General features: G+C 39.8%; 1 protein-coding gene across 1 annotated transcript in view; it reads right to left on the reverse strand.

The window, feature by feature from the left end:
* Positions 1 to 21,422, reverse strand: part of LOC311432831 (chloride channel protein C-like) — a gene marked incomplete at its 5' end in the record, with an annotated part of 80,069 nt that overhangs the window by 28,701 nt on the left and 29,946 nt on the right. Inside the window, one exon of the mRNA XM_084511321.1 lies at positions 6,374 to 6,540. Coding sequence (XP_084367447.1) covers positions 6,374 to 6,540 — 167 coding nt within the window. The remainder of the gene's footprint in view (positions 1 to 6,373; positions 6,541 to 21,422) is intronic.

Here is a 21,422-nt window from a genome sequence, read left to right on the forward strand (position 1 = left end):
ACTTCTTATAAGTTTGTTTCCCTTAAAAATCTCACTATGGAGTACAACATTCACTAGTAAATACAAAATGTTTTCTTCCTAGTGCACAGTGATTGTGATCAGTATACAACCTTGGTAGAACACTTACCTTTTGCATATTCTGGAAAGGGAGGAAAACCAGCTTAAATTTCTCCTGACAAAAATGAAAGAAAATGAAGGGATGGAGAAGCTGACCCTTCAGTTTTCAGACATATCAGAAAACACCATTTCCCAGAGCCTGAAAATATTCCAGTGTAAAACATTTTAGGCTCACGGAAAGGTAATTGTGCAAATATACAGGCCATGTATAAACATTAAAGTATTTACAAGCTTCTCCAAGGATTTCAGTCAGACAGCTTGTTGGCTTGTCTTAACTATTCTTGTCATTATTTTCCTGTATTCATGCTTCCATTGTATATACTCCATTCAGAGGACTGCAGTGCCTACCAACACCCTTGTAAATTGCAGGAGGTCATCAGCAAGCTATTAGCCAGCCCCCAGCCCTTCCTGCCAAAGGAGAGTGCTGCTGGCCATGTCTCCACAAGCTCTCCTCTCAGCCAGCTTCACACTTACTCCACATCACTGCCCCATGTAAGCCCGCAACTCCTAACCTTGAGAGCACAGCACCAGGTACAGCTCTCATCCTGGACATTTTAGGAAAGGGAATGGCTAAGGGTGGGAAAGGTTTATTTTAGGTTGGAGGAACGCTTGTATCTGCTGGTATTTACTGTTGCATGGGAAGAGTTTTGTGGTTTTTTTTTGTTGTTGTTGTTGTTTTTTTTCCAGACTCCATTCTAAAAATAAACAGTAAGGCAAACAGAATATTGGGCATCTTTATATGGTTTTAACAATCTAAATAAATAAAGTCATTTTGATTCACACCATGCCTTTAGATAGTAGTTTCATTAAATAGTCAAAATTAGAGCAGGTTGAAAATCATCTTTTAGGGTTCACAAGGCCTTTCATTTAAGAACTGACAACACTTTACTAACACAGCAATGCTGAAAGCTACATGAGGTATCTAGGCACCATCTCTTTTTTAACTGAGAAAACTGAGAAATAAATTGTTTTGACCAAAGCAATATGAGGAAATGAGGCAGACTCTACAACAGAACTGCAAGTTCCCTTTGGTCTCCTGCTTTTGTCCGTATAGCCTTCTTTTCTGACTCATCTGAATCTATATCAATATTAGTACTCTATTTAGATATGGCTTTTTCCTAAGAGACATTATTCATATTTGGACACTGAACTCACTTGATATTAAGTGTGAAATGCGGGGTGAAATTTAACATTAAAAAATTCTGAGAAAACAGTGTCTCTGGTCTCTGAAGACACTGCCCTAATGGACTGAAATGACCCATTATGTCATTTTTGTAGATCACTCACTGCCACTAAGATCTGGTTTTCCCCTAAATCCTGTAAAGGAAGACAATCAGATCTCCAGAAAACTACAGGCTAAAGGGTGTTTTCCATCACCACCTGTCAGAGAGCAAAAAGTACATCAATAAGGTAAGTATCCAGGTTAATACATAGCTGCAACTCTGCCCACCTCTAAGTTTACCTCTCATTCATGTTCACATTAAGACATTGTTCTTCACATAAATTCATGTGCACCAGATTCACATGCACTGTTTTTTTTAGGAATAGCTTGGGATAATTTGGAGCCCATCACAGTCTGATGGCCAGAGCCCAGTGAAACAAGCTAATATTAACTTCTTTGCAGATTAACAGGACTATGAAGGCAGAGAGGCTGAACTTTTGCATGGAGATCTGTGGGATCTGGTGCAGGGCAAAAAGGCACAATAAGTCCTTTCACCATCCCACATGAGAACACCAAACCCTTGTTGAAAAGAAGGTGAGGCCATGCTGCTCTTCTTCATAAAGCACGTGAAGCTACATCTGGCCCTGCCATAGGATTTCTGTCAGAAGGCCAGTACTGCCTTGTCATGGCTTTGCACAGTTGCTTCCCAAGTAATGGAATCATACTAAACTCAAAGCCCAGCATGGGAGAATAGACAAAAAAAAAAGAGATGAAAAAAAATGGTTCCTTGCCATGTTTGCTTAAGCCTGACAGAGAGGCAACTTAAAGCCCACATATAATTTTAATAAATCTCACCCACATTTCAACACCTTCCCTCCATCATTTCTGCAGCAGCCAGGGTTCTCCCCAGACAAAGTGTGGCCTTGTTACAGCGGCTCCCTTTTCCTTTGTGCAGCCAGAACAGGATCCAGCTTCCACCACAAGCACTCTACAAAAGATGGGCTGGGTGCCCTCTGATGCGAAGACGTTGCCAAGTCCACCCCCTAATGATGCCTCTCAGGATGAAAGTGCTAAGCAGCCATGAGACACGCTGACTTTTCAAAGAGGCGAGATGGGATGCACCACGTGCATCCTGGTAAATTGGCCCTGAATGAACACTTTTGTCAGCAAGATGAGCAAGGAAACTCTTAGTGTAGTAGTTGCTAGCCTAGGCCCAAACCAAAAACATACCCCCTGAGTCTGGTGATTTTCAAAATCCAAAGCCTCATCTAAAAAGTTCACTAATTACCCCAATTTTTATAACAGGCCAAACCAGGACCTTGGATCCCAAATAACCCTCCAACTTGGGTTGGCTCAAAATCTGGATCCAACGTCTGCAGTGTGGGCTAAGGGAAAACCAGCAAGGAGAAAGGAAAAAAAAATCACCCTTGTTCCATGGATCTTTAATATAGGGCCACCTCTGATACACTTTAAAAAAATATATAATGAGACCACTATAATATATATTCCAGCTAAAATTCTTGGCTCCTAAAAACAGCTTTATATGGTATGCAATACAGAAACACCCAGGAGACGCTATAAGAACTTTGACAAGGCTAATATTAAGCTAGAACAAAACAGAACTACTGGCACCAGCTCCACTCAGCTCTTAAGTAAACTTGTCCCATTAAAATGTAGCCTCTAAGATATTTTCTCTCTGAAGTGTATAGTAGCTTATAAAAAGCAGGAAGAGTTGGCAAGACGTAGATGTGTTCAAGTACTCCTTACCCTCATTAAAGAACATTCCCTGGCAGCCAGCAGCTCCGAGTGTTCCAGTGAACCAGATTTTATAAGAGGGGTGTTTACGGTGGTGTGAGACATAGCTAGAAATCATGGTGCACTATAGCAGCCATGTACTAGACACAGCTGTGGTTGGAGCCTTATCAGCCAGGGCATGGAATATAACAGATCAATGAAGTATTAAGAAAACAAACCTCAAGCCTGTCTGCTCTGTAGGAAGAAAGGCATCCAGAGATGCCAGTGCCTAAGGAGGAGTTAGGTAGTGGAAAACCACAGAAGATCAAGCTCTTGCTTCCACCAGTCTCACTTATAACACTGTTTACAGAGTTGTCTTCAAAGTAAGCAAGTACATAATTTAGCTTCTTAATATACCCACTTATTTCCACAGGAGTTAGGAGTTAAATTATTTTGTGGATCTGGGCCTTGACGTCCCTTGATCAATTAAAAGCTGTTTTTCCCTTCTCATTTAAGTGCCCAAGAAATCTTGTGCCTGGAGATGTTATCCAGCCCAGGAAGAGGAATGAACTACTGATCTAATACAGATCTTTTCATCCTTAACACCTATCAAGAAATAGAAAAGAGAAGATCCGTACTTTCTCTCATACAGTAAGAGTGCGGGGTGCCTAAAAATATATGTTCTCTTGAATTTCACATTTTTCCTCCCTGATACCAACTAGACATTGTTTCCAAAGGCTTTTCACTTTCAGTCGAAGAAGCATCCCAATTTATGTGGCATTTATATGTTTCTTAAGCAAGCTGTTAGTTATCCAAGCCTTTCATTCTGCATACACAAATACAATTTATCACCTGTTTATAAATACATGTTAGCTACCAGTTCCAACACAGCTGATCTCATTCCCTGTTATGATTTGGGGAATCCAGAAGTGCACAATTTATACATTTTGTGTTCTCACAGAATAGTTAATCGAGGAATGGTGATGCAGAACCTGCCCCATGTGTAACTGTGTCACCTCTGCTTTGCCAGAGCAGGAATACTGTGATTGCAAACTCTCTGCCAAGTTGTTACTGCCAGAGAAAGAAGACAATCTGTGCAAAATGATATCTGAATGATATGTGAAGAATAAAAATACCTTCAAAGTGCAGCAAATACATGGAACTTGAAAACAGCAGAGCCTGAGATAGTCAGGGTAGTCGCCCTGCAATAGAAGTCTAGGGAATAAGATAGGCAAGCTTCCACAGCATCTTGTTAGCTGCAGGACCAGTCAGAGGAAAAAAAAAAAAAAAAAAAAGAGAAAACAAATGAGAAAATTTGATCTGCATGGAAAAATCATGAAAAGAAAAGGCATGGCCTGCCACCTTTCTGTAGAACTTTGAGTCAAGTTTCAGGGATGCTCAGAAGTAATGTGGAAACAGAGGCATGCAAACATGTAAACCAGCTTTTTTTTTTTTTTTTTTTTTTTTTTTGACAGTCATCTTAATCTGAGTATTTTTATAGCTAGGTTATAACAGGAGCTTGCTTTTAGAATGCTTACAAAGACTGTGTGCAAAATATCATAATTTGTTTAAATTATGACATGACATCAAGAGATGCATTATTAATCCAGAATTGCCTTGAGTCAGTATTTAAGATTTGGGGATGCCTAAACTATAAAACAGATCAAAGGATTGGTCCAAATTCTGGAGGTCTGAAGTGACTGAATGGTAAAACTCCATTTCTTTGAGGAGATAATAAGGTAACAGAGCATCCAAGAAGTGTGCGAGAGAGACCAAGCAATGGGTCGATGCCATAGCCTATCCAGACAGTTTAAGAAGATTTAGATTAAAAATAGCAGTCTGGAAGGTGACCATCTATAAAGCTTTACCAAGTTGTGATACTATTTTTTTGTTGTTATTTTAGAGTATCAGTATATTCTGTGACCACATTAGCCAGGAACTTCCTTTAATGTTCCTAGAGAGTAAAGGGAAAGGAGTGGGAGGGAAATTAGATTATTCTTATATAGATATATGTATAGATTGATAGATAGATTTGTCCTTCAAGGGAATGGGACCTCACTCTGAACCAGGAAAATAGCTACAATTCTTTTCATGGACTTGTCATATAACTGGAACACCAAAGGGAACTTAATGACTTCTTCCCCTCTGTTTTGTCTGCCATGTTACATATAGAAGTCATCCCTAATATCACAGATTGTTTTCATTTCCTCCTACTACATTGCTGGCTTTTTCTCCCTCATGTCAAATACAGTTAGAGTACAACCAATATTCAATGTGCCTGCTAAAAACTTTCAGATATAGCTATATTTAGAAGAAAGTTATAAAGTGTGGATAGAACAAGTTTTTATTCTTCTGAAGGGTTGTTTGAAAATATGATATTTTCTAGTAAACCCCAGTACCGTGAGAAATGACAGCAAAAATGTCCTACAATTAGCTTTGGTCATGGACATATACTACCCAAATATCCTTTAAGGAAAACAAAAAGTCTTCCTGTGGTAAGTAAATAAATTCAATTTTCCTTCTATTTTTTCACCACGTTACCTATTTCATTCCTACAGAATACCTTAAAGAAAAAGCATTTCTGCATTATTCTGTAAAAGACAACAGTACAGTTCTCACTACCTACAAGTAACTGTAGACCCAGAACCTACATTTAGAAGAGAAAATGGTTCTTATTACTGATTATAAATGGTTCAATTACTGATTATAAATGTTCATCAGCAGACTGAAATTTCAGATACTGGCTCATATACAGGACAAATAGGGTTAATCTCTTTTGACCTAATAAAATGTATTTTTTTCCAGGCTATTCATTCAGTCTAAGTCAGTGGAGGCACTTCCAGAAGACCATTCATCCAACCTGCCTCAAATTGCTATCCTTGGATGGCAGGACTCTGCCTGAAAATGTACTGAATATGCAGGAATCCTAGTCCAGTCATCCACAAATTAGGTAAGGCAAACTTCACCATGAGGGATTCTACAAACTGTTGCTGTTCCTCTGCTCTATGGCATCTGTTCACAAGAAACAGTTGCAACTCTCTGAAAACCTCTACTAGATTCTCTATTGGACCACTTGCTCTAATAAACAGCATCTAACTAGACAGTTTAGGCATTATAGAGTACTTAGTGCTCTCGGGGCTCTGGTGAAAGTGGTAATTCAGATCCTACCATAAAATAAGAGAAAGGGAATATCCATTGTTCATATAGAATACATGTATTGCCCTATGAGGTCCACAATCAGGATCAGGGTCACATTTTAGTCCTTTGTCCTTCCGAGCTCCACAGCACGGAGGACCCACACATTATCAGTGCAGAACACAACACAGAAAACTTACAGATCAGCAACAAAAGAGACCTCACCATTTTTTCCCATGATGAACAAAAGGTTCCACATCCAAGTAGGGAATGCATTTCAGCCTCAGGAGGGAACTGTACAGGGACGCGTTAAAAAAATCACCAACCATCTTGGCCACCATGACAGCCAGCATTATCAGCAGCAAGGACTGGACATCATTTGTGATCTCTACCTAAGGAGAAGAGAGAACAAAGGACTTCCTTTTTTTTTCCTTCTTTCTGACAGCTAGAGACAATAGCATGGGTTGCAAAGGACTACCTACTTCTTTCACATGGGAGCAGGAAGCAATTCAGTCACCTTGCCTCAGTTAACAGTAAAGAGCACTCCCTCTCCTTCCCAGGGATAGGTAATCAATCAACACTTTCACCAAAAAGCCTTGGCTGATGCAGTGACAGCTCCCCCTCCCGTTCCTATCATCTTGAAGCACTGCACTGGCATTAAAACTCACATCTGATTCCCATATTTCAGGTGGCTTGTGATAATTTTGCAGTATCAAAGCAGGGTAAGTAGAGATAGAGTAGCCAGATTGTTTTAAATAGCTTGGCATTGTGACAAATATTAAAAAATGCAAACAAATCCAAATATTTTTCTTTCTTGCTGAGCTCAGGAGATATAAAATTGTTTTCCCATACTGCTGCTTCGAGACAGAACAAGCTCCTTGTACAAACATCGTCTTGAAAGATGCCAGAAAAGGGAACAAGAAGCTTTCAGCAGAAGTCAAGCCCAGGAGATCAAGCAGCAGGAACATCACACAGTTACCATGTTGAACAGCATTCAGCAGTACAAGGCATGGTGCAGGCATCCCTTTCCCTGCGATCACAAATCTATCAATCTTTCTACAACAACACCTGCTGTAGGGAAACAGAGTGCATACACAGGCTATGGTACCTAAAGTATCTTACCTGAGTACACTTGCATTTTCTCTCTACAGGGTATGGTCAGGAGAGTGGGAAAGTATTTAACATATTTTAATACTATATCCCCCTTTGATTATTTAGTTTTGCCTCCACAGATGGACACAGCCACAATATAGTTAGCACACTGCAATGCAAAAGTAGTCTGAGTTCACATATCCTGCAGATATTTAACAGCTACGGTGGCAGTGACTTCATGAAGCACACCAATACAACCACCATTGAACAAAGGATTCGGAGTGAATCACTGTGCATGAAGTAATGTGAATGTACTTAATCTGTCTAAGCCCAACTCACAACTAGGTCAAATATTTTTCTTGGTGAAAATGGCTGCACAGAAATATTCCCTTTATGGTCGTTTAATACTGTTTTATTATTATTAAAACTGCTGTCTCCTTCCCATTATTTCCCCTATTATTGCACCTTAAAAAAAAAAAAAAAAAAAAAAAAAAAATAAAAGATTATTCATTAAAAATTATCCTGGAATAAAATATGCAAACTTCCCTCCTAACACTCCTAACACTAAGAGGCTTTTGCCCAGAAATTTCTCTCCAATTCAGACAAAGTGAATTGCAGCACATTGCCATTTAATAGAGCTCATTAGCTAGAGATTGTTAAGTACTCCAAGCATCCACATTCAACGAATGCCAATAAACACATTTCTGCCTGATAATCTGTAGCACTTCTATCCAGGTTTTATACTTTCTCCCTTGTGCCGTCTCAGTTCTGGGTTCAGAATGATAACATTGGGGATGATTTAGGGTATATGCCAACAAGGGACTCGTGGCATGTTCAGCCATGTACGACAGGGTCATGCAACTGTCCTTTCTGCTTGGACATAGCTAAGGATTTCTAATAACAGCACAGCATTCTTTGAATGTCTTTTTAAACCTAGTGTTCAACTGTTTTATTTAAAAACACCAGGAACATGTCAGTTGAAAGGAAAACAGCAACTGTGGGATTTTAAGAATTGCTTCAGCGTATCTGCCACAACTCATTCACACAGATGGAGACTCCTTTATTGTGGATTCCTTTTAAGGTTATTTTTAAAGTATCTTGCTATGGGGAACTCTTCTGGAATAATACAAGCATTAAAAATTAATATAAAAGCACTCTAAAAAGCTATAAAAGCACTCTAAAACTCTAACTTTAAAAACTCTTTGTGCTCTGAAAACATTCTCAAGTGATTGCTTTAACCTGCAAAGAAGTAATCTCCCCCAGACTACAGGGAGAAAGCATTCATTAAGTTGTGTGGATATCATTACTACTGTTCCAAAAATCGGTGGAAACCCCCTGGGCATGGACAAGAACTGACTACAGACTTGAGAACTCAAGCCATGTGCTCCTCCTTTCTTCTAGCCACAGGAAGCTAAGCATCCAGCAAATGAGACGTCTTCCAGAAAGGACAAAAGAAGAGGTTACCAGGAAGGCCAGCCCAAGGAAAGGGCAAATGCAGGCAGACTATGGGAAGGAACAAGTGGACATTATTGCCAACTTTGTAGAGAGCACAAGAGTGTGCCTGGTTCCATGAGAGCCTTGTCATTGCTTGCTCATCCCAGAAGCAGCAAACCTGACCACCTCCAGAACAGCAAGAACCAGAAAGCTGGCTTTCCAGGCTCCCCTCCTTGCTCTTTATCCCATTTTATCCTTTCTTTCTACCCTCCCATCCTCTAGTGGGAACAGTCAAGCTGGCCTGGCCCGCACCCTCTTCTTTTATTCTCTCAAATATTCAGCAACATTTTACATCTGCTATTGAGAAATTCTGTGGCTGGTGCTGATTTTCCTCAGCACTGCAGCCCTCCTGAGTGCTGGGATCTGTGGGGATGGCTCTTCTCTAGAACACAGCAAAGCAAACACTCAGAGCAAGTGCCTCTGGGTTCAGTGTCAGACAAAACTTCCTCCAAGAGTTAATGCCTGCCAAGCAGAAATGCTGTTTATCTTTGGCAGGCTATCATGGCTGAGGTCATTAAAGAAAGACATGTTAAAAGCATTTTGAGCAATATCTTCTATATGTAAGTAAATTGAAACTTTGGCCAAAACAGAGCAGCTACAGTTGTCCTGAACTCTCACTACAGATGGGAACAGGAGAGTCAGTTTTTGTGATATGAAATTTTCTTGGACATAGGTAATACTAAAGCAACACTTTAAAGCAAGTCTGCAGATGACTTAGAGATCAACTATACATTTGAAGCATGAGCACAAAGAACAGATAAAATCATTTCTAAAATGTCAAGAAAACTTTGCATGAAAGTGTAACCCATCACATGAGCTTAAGCTAAGATGAATCTGTATACACTAATTATAGATCAAGTTATTTGTGATGCTAGTCTAAAGCAACGTTTTTATAAAAGATGGATTTGATTCCACATCCAAGTATTTAGAGACCTAGAGAAAACCTTATTTCCTTCTTACTGGGAGTTTTCAAGTTGTAGAATAGCATTTATTAACAATAAAAGCATACAAAATACAAGAATATACTCCAGAGATCAAATTAGAAATGCTGGGGAAGGGAATTGCAATAAATAAAGATTTGCTCACAAAAGCGCAGTCACTCACACAGTAGAAGTATGCCACTCAGCAGCGAAGGAAAATGAAGAATTAAACGAAATCTGTCAAAACCTTGTAGCTAGAAGGTAAAGCCATTAATGCCAAGGATGCTGGTAATGCAGCAGCAAAGTTCTCCTTAGGGTATCTTGATGAAAATCAAGGAAGCACAAATTAATCCAAGAAACACGATAGATTCAAGTTATCTTATACAAACATAAGGACGCACACAAACCCACACATGCATATATGTGCACTTCATAAGGCTTTATTAGTAGTCTCCCTGTTTAGAGAAGGGCCATCTGCTCCCTGCTGAGAGAGACAAAGTGCAGAGCCTCGGGACTCGTCTGTACGAGGAAGTCAGCACGCAGAGAGCCTGGGTGTGAATTTACTGCATATTAGCTACTCTGCACTAACTGCCCATTCGGGTACTCTTGGCACACCTTAAGTGAAAAACAACATACTTCACCTTCAAAAAGGAGCAAGCCTAACTCACACAAAAGCACTCTGAGAGCTAACTCGCACAAAAGCACTCTCAGTAGGTACTAGAAGCACCCACCCAGGGAATTAGTGCCAAGTAACCAGCACATTGTAAATTCACACTGGAGCTCCCTGCAAGCTAATTCTGCCTGCAGACAGGCCCCAGTAAGCACAGCGCTGCCGCCAAGCAAGCCCAGCCATGGCCCAGCAAAATTAGGAACCCATGTGGTCCAGGGCTGGAAGATGATGCAGCCTCTCCACTAAAAATAGTTATCTGTTCAAACCAGTTCCTAAAAAATCTAAGAAGGGAACAAGTTATACAGAGTATTAGAGGGAAAGAGAAAATAAAGGTGACAAAAATAGAGAAAGGAAGGGGGAAAGTTGGGGCAGCCACCAAACACCAATAATTCTTCAGCAATTAAAAGTGATGTTTCATTTATTGACATTCATTCCAAGACTGCATTTTAGGGGCTGCTTTTTAGGATGCAATTTACTCTCTGTGTATATTGCCAGATTTTTTTTTTCCTTTTGATCTTCCGGGTATAGCAGGCTGTGCCAAAAATTTCTTTGCCTAGGGCACCCATCTATGCAAAGCCAGCAGCGCTAATAGACGCTGGAAGCAGTCGGCGCTGACACTTCATACATCAGCAGCCTAGTAAATTGCACCTATTTTTTTCAATATTCTCTCTATATACAAAATATTGAAATATATCATTTGCACACACATGCACACAGACCACAATTAATTTATTAGCACTGTTATTCAAAGCTCTTTAAATATCTTCTTTGTCACCGGAGGCACTTTTCAACAACCCCCACGGTCCTGAGTTTCTCAGGCCTCCACATCATTATAGTCTGTTAGCCACCTTCATGTTAGCTCTGTTTTATTATATAACACATAATTATGCATTTCATTAACAGCATCACCAGGCACAGTACATCAAAGAGAGAAAGGCAGCTGCCCAGGAAATTCAAAAAGATGCAGTTTACTTAAAGCTCACTGTTAAAAACCCTCCCCCCACACACACACTTTTCAATCAAATGGTAGTTAATGTGTTTCAAACATTTTACTCCAGCTCAGAGAACAGAGGCCAAAGAACCTCATTAGAAGCAAGGCTGCTGATACAGTAAATATTCCATGAACCCTTGGTATTTCCAATAATGTAAAAGAAATATCACTAGCCAGCTACACAGTGCAACCCAATTTTCTTTCTTCTACGAAAAAAAAAAAAAAATAGCAAGAGATCTGTCTTGCTACTTGCAGTCTACAATGACAAAAAGAAGAAAAAAATAGTATGACTGCAAAATGAATTAAAATGTGTTTAAACAGAAAAGCTACCTGAAAAACTGAACAAATGAAGGAAAAAAATCTACTTCCTTCCCATGATATAATGACAATCAGCCCGGGTAGAAGCAAACTCTCCAAAAGAAATATTTTGTCATTCTTCACAAACTTATACACACCTAACTGAAAGCCCTTGAATTTGGAAAATATTTGGGAAAAAACAAGCAGCTGCTGGAGAAGACAACATGTCTGAGAGTGAGTAAAAAAAAGAGGAGGCGTGGGAAGGGACATGAAACCCTGGTCCTATAAACCAAATCCAATGGTTTTGAAGTTAAGGCTGTAGCTAGCACAAAACACCATTCCTGGGCATGATTGCCCAGGTGACCAGATTTTGTGGAAGAGTAGACATTTCCCCAGGATGCAACCAGATGCAATCAGAACTACTCCCATTTTAATTTTTTGCTACTATTGATTCAACACACCAAGAAAAACATCATTTGCAGTCAACAGAACATTTCCAAAGAGTAGAGCATTTGTAGCCAGCAGAAAACTTTTCATCGTTTTTTTCTTGCTCAGGAGCAAATGCCAACAAGGTTGTAAACTGATGGCTTGACATGAAGAAGGGGAGGAGTTAACAATTCCCTGTTCACAGCAGTAGAGGAGTTGTTCAAGCAGCTTTCTGGAGAATAGGAGTTTATGGAAACAACGTCTCCCAGGATTAAGTTATTTGTATTATGACAGCCATTTGATAAACAATGCAGCTCTGCATTTCAATTTCTTTAGTTTCTGGATTATGAACTTCTGGCCCTTAGTAACCTGTGTGTTGAACACTTGAGTCACTTTAATTCCCACTTAATAATGTCATAAAAATGTTATGAATTGCAATGTTGTTATCATTGTCCACTATTTCCATCTGGGATTATGCCAAAAGAGGCACCTTCCTCAGTATTGATCCAGCTGAATACTCCCTCCCTGAACTTCCATTAATCTCTCCTTTTGAAACTAAGTGTAAAATCTTCCTTTCCCGTGCACTTCACCTTTAAAGAAATCCTTTATCGTTCTAGGACTACATCCATTAACTCAATTCACTTTACTGTATCACCTTATCACTCAGCACCATCACTACTGGAAATTTTTGGAGAAGTGGGATGCTGCAATACAGTAAACATAAATCTCTTTAAAAGTCCTGTTAGCCCTGAGAAATTATGCATTCAAGTTCCTTGCTGCTGAAAATGATTATTTCTTGCAGCCTCAGGCACACGAAGCTGTGCATCATGCTCTACAAAGGACGACACACCCAGGGTAGGTTCACTGTAAGGACTTCCTGCCAAATCCCCAGTGCCAGTAGAATTGCACAATTAGCAGGATTCTTGCTTGTATTCGTAACTCTGTTAACTATTCCAGGCCATTACAACAAGTAGGCAGCTTCTAGCACCCTAGAGCTTAATTACTGCCAAGGCAGAGCACAAAAAAATGTCTTAGCACAGGGTGCATATTTTTTTCTCTTTAAGCAAAATAGTCCTAATTAATCACACTCATCCGCTGCTTTTTAATTCACTTTAATTCATAATGTTCAGTGAGATCAAGCCTCATTTTTCTCTGATGTGTATTTTAATACTTGCATGATTTTTTCTGAAGCCAACTAGTATTTTGTTGATTACTTCCTTGTTTATGGAGAGAACAACTTTTCCTAATTCCAAGACCAAGCACAGCAGTAGGAGATTACTAAAGAAAACTTAGAAATACCCAGAAAAGCTAAGTAATCACTGGAAACGTATCAAAATCCTTTGAGTCTCAGTCCTTGGGAATTTGGACAGAAGATGCTATGCAAAGTGGAAATGTTTGATTTCTTGTTTCAGTCCCTCAAGGCCTATAAATACACCTGTTTTGACAGGCTGCAGCAAGGGATGCAGTGATATAGGAAATACTATAGGTGATACCAGCAACTCTTGCCAAGATCCCCTGGAAAGATATCTACCTGTGATTTTTTTTTAATCTGTCTCTTTATCTTGGGTGTATAGTAGACACCAAAGAAAGACCCTGAAAGGATCTTTCAAAGCTCTAAATCCATGTCCCAGGAAGACAGCACCGGTGCATGTTGTGTCAAGTGAACTTTTCATTAACAAGTACAGCATTGTTTTGTATGTGTCCTGCTGAATATGCCTTAGCATACAGCAAGCTCACATATTAAATCTAATCAAAACAAGCACTGTACTGTATAATAACCTATTTAAACAACCTTGTACTTTTTTAACCCACCATATAGCAGAATTCCTTGAATTATTATTCATGAGCATTTTTGTGAAATAATAAAGAGAACTGCAGTGAATCTCTGTTATGTTTAAGTAGTGCTAAAACCAACAACTCCTGAGTGCCATAACTCTCATGGCCCCAGCTCCCAAGGTCTAGAAAAGGCTGAAGAAGGAGCCCCGTGACTGTGGTCAGATGAAGACTGGACAAAGGATTTACGAGGTCTCTGTGGATCTTCCTCACTGTCTGATAAATGCTGTATGCCACAGGCTGTGAACTTCATTTCAGCTTTAACAGCAGGAGGAGATTAGACCTTAAATAACAGCAGAAAATTTACAAAAGCTTGCTGTTTCCAAATCTACCATAGGTGATCATTCACTGAGCCTCTAGTTTTTTAAAGAAGTACATTACAAAATCTGAAGTCCTGAAGTGGTTCTCCATCCCCTTCTCTGTGAGAGTAGTTTCACTTATTTTCCAGACAGGCTACTGCTGAAAAATACACAGTGCTTGGAATACGTTCAATAGAAAATAATAGGACTTAATGTATGCAATAGCTTGTTGGTTATGTATTGTTACTCAAATATATAAACAGTTGGGTTTAATTTTTTGTGTTTAAAATGAACAGAACTAGGATCAGTACAATACTATACTGTACAATACTGTACATCTCCCCTTCCTTGTTAAGAGGTGACTGCTTACTGTCAGATTAGGAAACACCTTTAAACTCACCATTCAGACTCACTGGGCTCCTTCTGACAGGTAGAATAAGCATAGCCAATGCTTACCCTGTTACGAATAACTATAGGCTTGGAGATTCTGAGAAATTGTTTTGACTAGGATTTAAACTCTTCATTAAAAAAAAAAAAAAATCAGACAGCTTAGTAACAGAAAATTAGGCCTTGTCAAAACAGCTTCTGTGAACCATCTCAGGTGTAATCAAAAACGTTAAGTGAGCCCTAAAGTATTTAACTGTGACAGGCTGATGCATTGAACAGTCTAGCTCTGGGAAGAACCTGCCAACTGAGTTTCCAGATAATTAGGCATTTCCTTTGCCTGCTTTGAAGGAAATATTATATGAACAATCTGAAAAACTACATTTGTCTCCACTTTTCCAAAAGATTTTTCTTTTCCCAAGAAAACAAGGTGGAAAAATCAACCATGTGGCACTCTTGTAGGGAATTAAAATGAAGGATCTAGCTATGTGGATGGCCCTGACCAAAACTAAGTTTGATGTTAAGTAACCTTGCTGGAGTGATTGTACTGAACTGTTTTTAAGCATTTATAAGGCTGTGTTGGTGTAGAGGAGAGAAGAATTTGAACCTCACTGTAGAGGGAGCACATCATATTGACCAGCAGAGGAAAAAAAAAAAAAAAACAGCTTCCTGGTAAGGAAAGCACCTAAGTATGTACCCATTCTAAAGTAAGCATGACAATCTTGTCTCATCTGCACCTATGTCACAGGACAGATGCCAACGTGATTTGTTTCCTGGAGCCGTCATTACTCCCTCACAGAAATGGCTCTCCTCATAGGCAGCCACATGTTCCATATCATTTTCTGGGGCTGTGGTTGCCCCAGGAGTCCAATGTCCCTTTCATGTCTTGAGCAAGTCAGAGGGAAGCACGACCAGAGGTCTCCCAGGGTCTGTGCTGCCAAAGGAGGTATTCATTTCTTATAGTCAGTTCTTTCCTGTCTCTTTGTCTGTTCCCTCTCCAGTACTGCATACACCCTGCTAGACAAAAAGGAGAAAGGGAAAAATACAACTTTAGACTTTCAAATAAATTCTCTTTTCTTGAACAAGGGTCAGGGTAAGGAAGAACATAAGGTGGGAGTGGTATAACCAGAGTAGCCTGAGGTCGCTCTTCATGATATATGACCTGAAGCAACAGACAACTCCACCATCCACTCTCTCTACTGCCATGCAACTTCTTCCTCTTAAAACCATTTTGGAAGTTGCACCAGAGGCTACAGAAGCCACCAGTGGACCACAACCTGACAGTTTGGGTGATTTTCTGTTTCTTTTAGAGACGCCAGAAAGCAGCTCAGGTCTGGCTCTACAGGCTGGATTCAGACACATCCTTAAGCACTCAAGAGTTCTTTCATTATCACTCTTTCATACTTCAAAATGAGAGAATAGCTACCTTTAGGAATGTCCCAGTGGCTACTATTTCTGCTTCTGTTTTGTGCTTCTCCTTTTCCACACGCTTTCACAGCTTCCCCTCTGTGCCTGCCTCCACTCAGTATTGCTTACAACAGCCACACACCTTTACCAGTACTCACTGCCACCATCATTTGTGTCCCACACCCAGTCTTATTCCTCTTGAAAAACAAACAAACAAGAAAACAGGCAAAATGTTGAAACTGCAAGAACAAAACACATCCTGCCCATCTGGGCAGAGGGGAGGAGGACACAGTTCTCCTTTGGGATCTGCCTCTCTGAAGACCAACAGTAGGCGTCTCCTTCCCACCGACAGACCTTGCTCAGCAGAGCAGCTGCTGGGCTGTATAATCACTTGCTCCTGTTTCAACTGGGTCCAAGAATCAAACAGGGATTTCTGGCCCCAAGCCCCTATTCATTAGAGCAGCCGGTTACATGGGGTTTTTAATTTAAGATGATAATAAACCCCTCAGGCTAGAGAAAGAAAAAGAAAAAAAAAAAAAAAAAAAAAAAAAAAGAGGTAGCTTTTGTCCCAGAGATAAATCATTTTCACAAAGTTTGGAAAAAATACTATTGGCAATATTCTGAAGGTTTTTAAGTTAAAAATATAACAGAACTTAATGGTTTCAGATGCTTTTCTTGACAGTGTAACAGAAAAAATGCCTTTAATTTGGAAATTTGGAAACAAATTAAATTTGGCAAAGAAATAACACATAAGACAGCCCAATTGCATTCTGTAATTTGAAAAAAATTGAAAACAGATAAGATACTGTGAATTAAAAATAACTTCTGCACATTACATTCTCATGAACTTTCATTAAGGTTTGTATTACACGTCCCATATGTACAATTCTATGTTGTAATACACTAGATCGCTTTATTTATAAAATACCTTTAAAGCTACTGTAAGTTAGAGCCAGAAAAATGACTATATAAAAATGTTATCTTCTCACATTACAACCTCGTTTCCAATGTGTGTATTTAAAGCAGAAATGCAGTCTCCATTTCAATATTTCAGATGCACAACTGAACTTTCTAAAAGTTCAATGCCAATTGAATCCATATATAATTCAGGCATATATATTTATTTTACTGATAAGAACCTGGTGCCAAAGCTGAAGCAGCTATATGAGAGATGAAGCTGGATTCTCTTCTAACTTGTGAATTACACACAGACTAACCACTGTCCCATGGTTGAAGTTCTTCTTTACGGATGATGAATGAATGAATCAGAGGGGACTTGTTCTGACTTTCTTGGGCTGAGTTCACAAGGCTATCATCCAGAAAAAAAAGGGGGTTGTTCTGTTTTTCCCTACAAGCACACATTTTTTATGGAACGTTCCCGTGACTTGACAAATTGTTTATCATCCCTATAGAGCAGTATTTCTTAGGTTAAAATCCAAAAAGCTTTGGTTTGGAATGCTATTGTGGTGTCTCATGAGAATTTTAAAATTGGATATAGGCTGGCCTCTCAGATTCAACTGCATCTTTCATGATGCACTGTGCATTGCCCCCTCCTTCCTAGAACATGCTAAGGAAGTCTCTTTGGTGTTTCATGGGAAATATTTCATCTCTTACAGAGAAATGATAACATGAAACAACAAAGCTCATGGCAAGATATTTCAAATAGCTTTTGCTTTATCTTTGTTCCTCAGGTGTCCAGCTTTTTGATGAAAAATTCAAGGTTTTTGTGAAACGAATCTGAAATCCTAATTTTCAGTCAAAAATAGAGTAGAAGGGATTTTATTTTATTTTTTTTTTGTGATCATTCTAAACAGGGTGATGCTGAAAAAGCAACCTACTGCAGACTTCAATGTTTATAGTCACTCCCACCACAGAGCTAGGTATTGAAGAAACTTTTGCTGTGTTTTACCATAAGATTTTTCACTTGAACAAGAAATTCATGTATTTCAAATCAGTCTGTTCTCCTGCTTGCTGGTAGACCAAAAGCACCCTCGGTGTTCAGAAAAGTTTTCTCCTCACACCTTAGTGAATGACAATCTTCACCAACAAAAAGATGGCACTTCGGACGGCACTATGAGTTTGGAAGGGAGCCCCCTTTTCTTCAACTAGGTGCTACACCACATTGTACGTGATGAAATCAAGAATGGTTTGTTTTAAGACCAGAAGGTTTATTAAATCCTTTAATCTGTCATCTTGCAAAATATCATGCATTTCCTGTAGTTATTTGTGTTCTATTTGTCCTGCTGTTCAGGACCTGCCCTGAAGAGCTGTCACAGACTGAAATTTAAAACCCTCCATTTCCTGAAGTCCACTCCACAGCATGACAGTGCCACAGCTCCACTCAGGAAGAACGCAGGGCTCCTGTAAGTAAGCCCAGCTTTGAAACAGCACTCATTTTGTGCACTTAGTAATTAAAAAAAAAAATACGAACTAGGGGAAACACATTACATTACAGTAATGACAAGTTCATTACAGAAAAGCACATGCTCTGTAGTTGGGAATTAAGGGTGACTTGAAGTCAGCTTGTTCAAACTGTATTCCTACTGTCCCCTTTTCTTACTAGAGCAAGATGCTAAGAAACCTACAAGCAAGTGAACAGGTCTCACATAAGGCACAGTTTGCACTGAAGACACTTGGCACTTCTGCAGGAGCACCTCCTTGAGTAACATCCAACTCCCTTTGCAGGCTCTCCTTGTTGCCAGCACAACAGACCCAGGGCACTCACAAAACAGAGGATGACAAAGAGCACCCAGATGAGAGCACTGTTTCGCTGCTGCACGTTCTGTGAGCTCACTCTGATCTCTGCTCCCAGCTCAAGAAGCAGAAGGGACAAGGAAGGTCCCTTCTGACAAAGAAGCAGGAGGTCCAGGTAGTGGGAATGGCCCCCATCTGAACAGAGGTGGAGGCTGCAGAAGGCAAAAAAGCACTAGTGTTTTGCATGAGGAGGAGCAAGGGGTAGTACCAGCAGAGTAGCTGGATCTGTAGGATCACAGAATGGTTTGGTTTGGAAGGGACTTAAAGATCCCCTAGTTCCAAACCCCCTGCCATGGGCAGGGCAACTGAGCCCCAGACACAGCCACTAATAATCCAATGCATGGCTCTCCTGCACTTAAAAGGGGGAAGCTGAGGTGGAAAATAGCACAGTCCAACTGCTGACAGCATGTCAAAAGGTATGGCTATTCTGACTTTTTCTTGTATCCCATTAGGTAAGAAGAAATCCTAGAATGTACATATAGTAGCATTTACATTTAATCCAAGTGTAATATATACCACAATTTCCTTGCCCAGCTAACGTAGAAGTTACCCACCTTTACCTGTAAAATAGAGCTCTCACCCATTAGCTCAGGCCTCACTTAGGAGAAGAAAAATTAAACTGATGACAACTTTTGGCCCCTGATGGTCCCTCTCTAGCAACAACATAGAGAAGCCAAGCTTGTATCCTTTAACCACAGGGCAACACAGCTGTCTTGTGAAAACCTGGGCACCAGGCAGATTTTACATGTGTTTGAAAAGTCCTATGCTTACTTTTCTAACATCTTATATCACCATTCTGCTCATCCTATAACTTTCCTCTAATTAGTTGGATAACATTGAGCTACAGGTTACATCATACCTGCAAAACAAGGTGTGCCTCTCATACCTACAGTAAGTGCCCATGGCTGATGCTCTACTTAAACTTCTCTTGAGAGGACTTAAGAGTTGCTCTCTCAGGGGAAGTGAGAAGCCTCACCACAGAATTTGAAGTAATATATCCTGCCTATAATTTGAGGTAAGCACATTTTGTCTGAATTAGAAGTACTGAAGAAATTCAGAGAGAGCAAAGAGGTTAGGGTTTAATTGCTTCTACCTGCTGATGCAGCTATTACATTGCACTTATCCAAGATGACCTGTATCCCTGCTGTGAAGCACGTCAGAACTATATGTTACAACTGATGCATCCAAATTATGAAAAAAAAAAAAAAAAAAAAGAAAAGAAAAGTTAATTTTAGTTTCTTGATGAAAAACCTATAAAAAATATGAAAATTCCAAGCTATAGGACATACAGTAACGTAGATTAATATGTACCATGCTCCACCACTGTGCCTGTCCTGAGGTAAGCATCAGAGAGCACAAATAACCTTCATCCCTGATCCTTCCATACTGCTTTATGAATGAGCTGTATGCAAGCTGACTTTGCATACAGCTTGTTAGTTCTGCCATTAACCTTTCATAATTCTCAGACCCACCATCAGATGGTCATTTTATTTCAGTAGCAAGATACTGCTCGTTAGCACCAGCCACTCGTTCACAGCAGCCACACCTGCCATTAGCTAGAGAAGGAAGGACCTTAGGCAATTTAATCCGCTATGTACATTTTCCTCTGGCTTATACAAAGACATGGCGTTTCCCCATCCAAATCCTAAGGAACATGCTGTTTTCTCTTTTATTCTACATCTGTTGAAAGACTGATATTTCAGTGTTTCACACTCAGAGGAGGTTTTTGAGTCTTAACCTTTTCACAATTTATCACATTTCCCATATCCATCAGTAGAGATCTTGAGAAATAAATCAGACCAATAAACTGATATATTGCTTTAATTCTGTTTGAACAGAACTGGCAGGAAAATGGAGAGAATCAAGGCTACTTTCCTTCATGTGTGAACAAAAAGGAAGACAACTCATAGGTCAAAGGACCCAAATCAGTATAAATCAAGCCTCTTTCTGAGGCTGGCTGCTGAACAGCTTGTCCATAGGAGTATAACCATTACTAATTCTAGGCTGGCCCAGTACCGTCCTTTCTCTTCAAGCCAGTGTAATGTCTTTTCAAGGCAGCATGATTGAGAGGTAAAAATACAACGTCCTGGACACAAAGCACACCTTGTAGGAAGATGCTATTTCTCTTCCTATATCTAAAGCCACCAAGCTCAGGACACAAAACACAGACACAAGAGACAGAAGGCTGCAGGAAGGCACATCATAAGGCTGGTCTACGTGCTCGCCAAGGAAAATGTCACCACATCTCCTGTTTGCCACAAAGAACTGAGGAGGATGAGAGTCGAGTGTCAGCATGGGGGGTAGAAAAAGGCAGCCAAGAAAGAAGAGGTGGGCAGATGCCTGTGGGGTCTGCCATGAGAAAAAAAGAAAGCATTTTACAAACCTGTTCACTGCAAGTCCCACACTCATAACTGTTTCCAAATGGAAGGCCGCGTGAAAAGCCAAAGCAAACATTCTCAATTCTTTTTGAACCCAACAGACAATATAGGAAAAATATGTGCATTTTATGGTTTGAGGGCACAACCTTTTAATTATGTTTTTGCATTGTCGTGTCCAAGACCTTTTTTCTCCTCAAAAATTAATATTTCCTCAAGCAATGCAGCTATTTATCTTGGATGAACATGAATTGAAACACAATCTCCCTGTGCAGAAAGAGGCACAGAAGAGTTATAACATGACACCTAGGGGAATTCAGAACACATTGCAA

The sequence above is a fragment of the Aythya ferina genome, assembly GCF_964211825.1.
Source record: "Aythya ferina genome assembly, chromosome: 2".
Taxonomy (NCBI): domain Eukaryota; kingdom Metazoa; phylum Chordata; class Aves; order Anseriformes; family Anatidae; genus Aythya; species Aythya ferina.